General features: G+C 45.5%; 1 protein-coding gene across 1 annotated transcript; it reads right to left on the minus strand.

The window, feature by feature from the left end:
- Positions 1 to 1780: 1780 nt before the first annotated feature.
- On the minus strand, positions 1781 to 4812 carry LOC107042261 (the record flags this gene model as incomplete). Its single annotated transcript, XM_015263259.1, has 2 exons — positions 4653 to 4812; positions 1781 to 2053 (listed from the first exon to the last, which is right to left on the minus strand). Coding segments are annotated over exons 1-2 (433 nt in total), but the record flags the coding sequence as incomplete, so codon positions are not given.
- Between the last annotated feature and the right edge of the window lie 1120 nt (positions 4813 to 5932).

Consider the following 5932-nt stretch of genomic DNA (forward strand, 5'->3'; position numbering starts at 1 on the left):
ACGCTTGATGATTTCTCGACCCGCCCATCAGTCCTGAGAATCCATTCATATCTTGCCCATCTCTCCACTAAACCCCATAAATCAGATCCTGCCTCGAACATTTTGGTCCTTTGAGCCGGATAAGTGGAATATTTCTTTCAATAAATTCATTTTTTCGACCGTTATAGTAATAATTTCTGCGACAGTTTTGGGCCATAGTCGGTCAGATGCGGGACCGCGGTCTCAATGATACTAGCAAGCGGACATTGTGCCCATAGGTTAGGGCGCACAATGTAGTGTACCTGCTATGCAATTAGGATTTGGCTTTCTTTTTTCCTTTAGCGTTATGAATTAAGATTAAATATATGAAGCATCCGCAGAGGAGTGCCTTGAGCACTTGAAACGTTGTGCAATTTGTCAATATAATGGAGTTGTTTTGATTATTTTCTATTATTTTTACCGAGATCTGACCGACTATGGCCCAAGTCCGTCGCAGAGAATATTTTTTTGTTTTTCGCCCTTTTTCGAGTGATTTTCCGGGAGTGAAGTGGACATAGTTTTTGGACATTTCTTGCGCTAGAAATAAGGTAGCTTTCTTGGAATGAGAGCTTAATAGCTCATGGGTCGACTCCGTGTTGCTCGTCTCACACCTGGCCGCGCGTTCCTCAACCCTGGAGTTGATTACGCCAGACCCGTATTGCTCCGCTCATTGAAAAAACGTAGTCATAAATCATACAAAGGATGGCTCGCAATCTTCGTTTGTATGGCTACGTCCGCGGTTTACCTCGAAGTCGTATCAGACTATTTAGCTGAAGGCTTCATCGCTGCGTATCGTCGTTTCGTTGCCCGGTGCGGACTCTGTAGGACTCTGTTTTCCGACCGTGGTACGAACTTCCTCGAAGCCGATAAATAATTGAAGAAGCTCTTCTCAATGGCGTCCAAGGAATCTGACCAGCTCACTCATCTCTTGCTTAATGATGGAACAAAGTGATCTTTCAACCCTCCAGATGCTCCGCACTTCGGAGGTAAATGGGGAGCTGCGGTGAAGTCAGTGAAGTTCCATCTCAACAGAACGATCGGGGATGCTCTGCTCATTTTGAGGAACTCACTACTCTACTCGTGCAAATCGAAGCCATGCTAAACTCAAGACTACTTGAACCTCTCTCCGAAGATCCTGACGACGTGAGTGCGCTTGAGGAGATCAAAGGCGTGGATAAATAAACAATTCACCTCCCAGTGAAAAATAACAAAGATTAGGTCTAATATTAAATATTCTCATAAAAAAAAACTGGTCTTGAAACTGATTACGGTGTAGAAGATATCAGGGCAAAACTGATCCGGTCAAAACGATCGCGACGTCCAGATCTTGTGCGGATCTCAGGAGCCTGAGAGGCAGAAACCTTAGGAGTAACCTCTGAAGTTGACTCTGGAGCTTGCACAGTAGCACCCGGAGTAGAACCAGCCAGACCAGGCTAATAACGTGGCTTCAAACGGTCAATAGAGACCGACACCTCCTTGCCCTTTACCCGTAGCACGAAATGCTTGTCATGGCGCGACACCACAGAAAATGGTCCCTCGTAAGGTGGCTCGAGAGACTTCCTCATAGTGTCACGGCGAACAAAAACATGCGAGCATGTCACTAACTTCCTGGAACAGAAAACAGAACGGGTCCCATGGCGAGACATAGGTTTAGGCGCGAGATCCGCGAAAAACTGTCTCAACTCAGTCACTGCAGTCCGTGGATCAGCCGAATACCTCGTTGAAGAATAAAGAAACTCCTCTGGTAAACGAATTGTCTTACCAAACACCAGTTCCGAAGGAGTTGCACCAACATCCTCCTTCCATGCCACAGGAAATTCCATCAAAATCACCGGAAGTATGTCCACCCAAGCAGCTGAAGCATGACACATGATCGCTGCTTTAAGCTGGTGATGAATGCGCTCGACAAGCCCATTAGGTTCAGGATTATAGGCTGTTGTCTTCAGATGATCGGAGCCGCATACACGAGCCAAGGAGTTGAAGAGGTCCGACTCGAACTGACGCCCACGATCCGAGGTGAGACGTAAAGGCAGACCTGGCAAACCAGCCAGCAAAAAGAGTCCTAGCCACAGTATCAGCTGTGATGTCCTTGATTGGGAAAACTTCTGGATACCTAATAAATGTGTCGACAACTGTCAAACAATAAGTCAACTCCCTCAACATAGGCAATGGCCCCACGAGATCGACGTGAATATGATCAAAACGACCCTAAGGAGACTGAAACGTCCCAACAGGAGTCGATACGTCTTAAAACCTTAGATTTCTGATAGGCTAGACAAGCATGGGCCCACTCCCTGCAATTTTTTGAGACTGAAGGCCAACCAAATCATGCCGAGATTAACTTTACAGAGGCATGAACACTAGGATGAGCAAGGCAATGTAATGACTGGAAGACACGCTGACGCAAGGCTGCAGGCACGAAAGGTCAAACTGCTCCTGATGACACATCACAAATTAGGGAAGAATCATGGTCAGGAAAATTATATGGCTTGAACTGCAGAGAAAGCGTGGGGCCCTTTCAGCAATTGAGTCAACTCATCACCATACCAACAATTTCAGCCGTCAAAACCGCCCGAGAAATTTCTTCCATCCTGGACAACGCATTAGCTACCACATATTTTGGACCAGCCACATGTCTAACTTCCATGGTAAACTGGCCGATGAAATCCAATCTCTTGAATTACCAGGGAGTCGCTCTATCCAACTTCTGCTGGAAACCATGAACAAAAGGTTTATGATCAGTATAAATTACAACATGATGACCCTCAAATACACGGAGGAAATGCCGAACAGTCTCATAAACAGCATAAAGTTCCCGGTCAAAATGTGCATAACTTCTTCTTACCGGTCGCCAGTTTCTTACTGAAGAACCCTAGAGGCTGCCACCTCCCCTGAACTGACTGCTGCAAAACCGCCCCATTGCGCCGTAATGTCTGGATGAGCCAAAAGAGGTGTCTGTGCAATGCTCTCCCTACATCTCTCAAAAGCCGTAATTAGATCAGGAGTCCAACTAATGGGAGCGAACCACGAACCTTGGGACTCTGTGCGCAATCATTCAAAGGTGTCTGATAATTGGATGCGTTGCGAGTAAACCGAAGATAAAAATTCAACATCCCCAAAAATCTACGGAGATGTTTGATAGTTCGAGACCTGGCGAATTCTCTAATACTCTGCCCTTTCCGCAGCAATGGCGTGATACCCGCAGGATTGACCAAATATCCCAAAAATATAACTTCAGCCTTCCCAAAATGGGACTTGGAGATATTAATCCCCAGGCCGTACTCAGCCAACCTCCCAAAGACCAACCTAAGATCGCGTAAATGTTCCGCCTCATCCTTGGATGCAATCAGGAGGTCATCAATATGAGAGAGAATGAAGTCAAAGTCCCGTGTGAGTTCATCCATAAAACGTTGAAACATTTGAGCAGCATTTCTCAATCCAAACGTCATGAATGGGAACTCAAAAAGACCAAAAGGAGTAATAATTGCATTCTTCGGGATATCAGAGGGCTCAACAGGGATTTGGTTGAAAGCTCGAACAAGATCTATGGTCGAAAAGATCGTTTGCGACAAAGTCGCAAATCCCCAGTCTTCTTGGGAGGCAAGTGTAATGGAGAAGACCAAGGACTACTAGAACGTTGACGTAGACCAAGTTTCAACATCTTGTCCAACTTTCCCTTAGCTAACACCAATTTATCAGGAAGCAACCGTCAAACTTTGGAAGATACTGGTGGTCCAGCTGTCGTGACGATACAGTGAACTGTGCTATGCTTGCAATGTTCCAACATTCTCTCAGGCTTTGTGATCTAAGGAAACTCTGAAACAACTCGAAGGAACGGAGAATCACCAACAACAGCCTTATCGGAGACAATATCGTCACCACGTCGCTCACACGCAGCAGTACAACCTGTCGTAGAATCAAGCAATAGTTTACTTTTTAAATCCGATAACAAACCAAAATGCCTCAGAAAATCAGCACCGATTATAGGTAAAGAGACGTCTGCGACTACAAATCGCCAGGTGAAATCTCGTTGAAGCCCAAAATTAAGCGACAAAAACACCCAACCAAACATAGAAATATGAAACCCATTGGCAGCGAAAAGAGAATAGTCATATCTCTGACTTGTACCTTTAATACATTTTCTTGGAAAAACACACAGATCTTACCTAGTATCAACTAAAAAACTAATCTGAGATATTCCATCTTTAATAAAGAGACGGTTTGTTAATGGTGAGGGGTCATTAACTGCCGCTAACGCCGCTGCTAAGAGTTTTCCTGAGTCTTGAGAACGTCATCTGAAATTGTAAGATCATGCTGACGCAAACGACGAAGAACCTGCGAAGGGCGCCTATCACCCAACTCCTCTCCAGCCACCAACTGATGTAGTCGTACCTGACGAGACTGCGATATTCTTGAAACCAGAGCAGCGCGAATTGTAGAATATGGATTTTCAGCCGAAGGACTTATAATTAAATCAGATAATTCAGCTGAATACTTGTCTTCCAAGTCACCAACCACCCACCGAAATTTGGTTACCTCAGTGGTGATTCTGCATAAAGCAAACCGCGCCTCCAATTGGTGAAACCAAAGCTCAAGCTGCTCAGGCCAAAACGTGGGGTTGCGAGCCGTTATACGACCTAAAGCGGCCTTCAGATGCTCCCCTTCAACCTCCTGATGCTGATGCTGTAGCTGCTGTTGTTGTAGTTGCTTTTGCAAAAACTGTTGCCGCTGCAACAGCTGCTGAATTTGCTCCTCCGGTTGCACTTCTACATCAACCCACGGTAGGTCATCCATCTCTCGATAATAATCACAACACTCGTATCAGTTCACAATAAAAAAAACCGGAACTGTCTTGAAATAAAAATTAAAGAATCACTCCAGTGCGGCACCATATCCAACAGGTGCCCTGCAATGCACCGGGTTAGAACTGACCCGAGGTGAAACAAAAATAAAATAACAAAAAACAATGGCGGCCCACGTGGACTAACAATACCGGTAAATTGAATTTGAAATATGACGTCACACACACGAGACACAACGCTGCAGGGATTCACACGAAAGCGCTAACAGCTCCGCTAACGAAAAACCCACCGAAATTTTACCACGCGACGCTACGGGGTTCAAGCGCCTCAGAAAGCAATGGACGTCCCGATGCTATCGGCGAAAAGAACAATGCCCAAAAATGCACCGAAATACGCCAAAAATGCAGTCTCAGTTTACTCGAAAAATGCCGGAAATACTTTCGGAGACATCTAAAATCCCCGGGATGATCACGGCCCTTTAACACGCCAATCAACGTAAAGTAATGAAGACGCCATAAAACCACGCGGCCCGAGTAATTCCCGGAATTTCGAGAAAATATTTGGACACTTCCCAGAGTACTAAAACGCCTAATTAATCCACACAAAACTTAACGATCGGGGTCACTAAATGGGTCACTAAATGGAGTTCAAAGGCGTGGATAAATAAACAATTATCAGCATCATAAATTAGATAATAGATTTATTCAAACGAAACGCGTGCTGGGAGCACGAGCACTTTACACTGTGAATAATACGTGAATAAAGAATCTGCCGCTTAGCAACCGGCAGGTGAGCGATGAGTGACTCCTCTCAAAACTTACGGCATTTGCCGAATATTCGTGCGAGACCTATTCATGAGTAAATGCCCATGAACAGGCTCGCGCACCAAACCCGTGAGTGATCACACGCTCACTCCAGGACATTTCCTGATTGGTCAGTCGTTGACAGCATCATCTGAACCTTCTCTGGACCATATGAACGTCGCTCGACTCTCCCACTGGCAGCTCATCCGACAGAAGGTCCAGTGCTTCTGGAAGCAGTGGTCCACCAGTCAAGATCGGTTCTATTATCCATCTCACCAAGGAGAGGTTCCAACCAACGAAGTGGTCTCT

The sequence above is a fragment of the Diachasma alloeum genome, unplaced genomic scaffold (assembly GCF_001412515.2).
Source record: "Diachasma alloeum isolate Michigan unplaced genomic scaffold, Dall2.0 Dall_scaffold_00431, whole genome shotgun sequence".
Lineage (NCBI taxonomy): Eukaryota > Metazoa > Arthropoda > Insecta > Hymenoptera > Braconidae > Diachasma > Diachasma alloeum.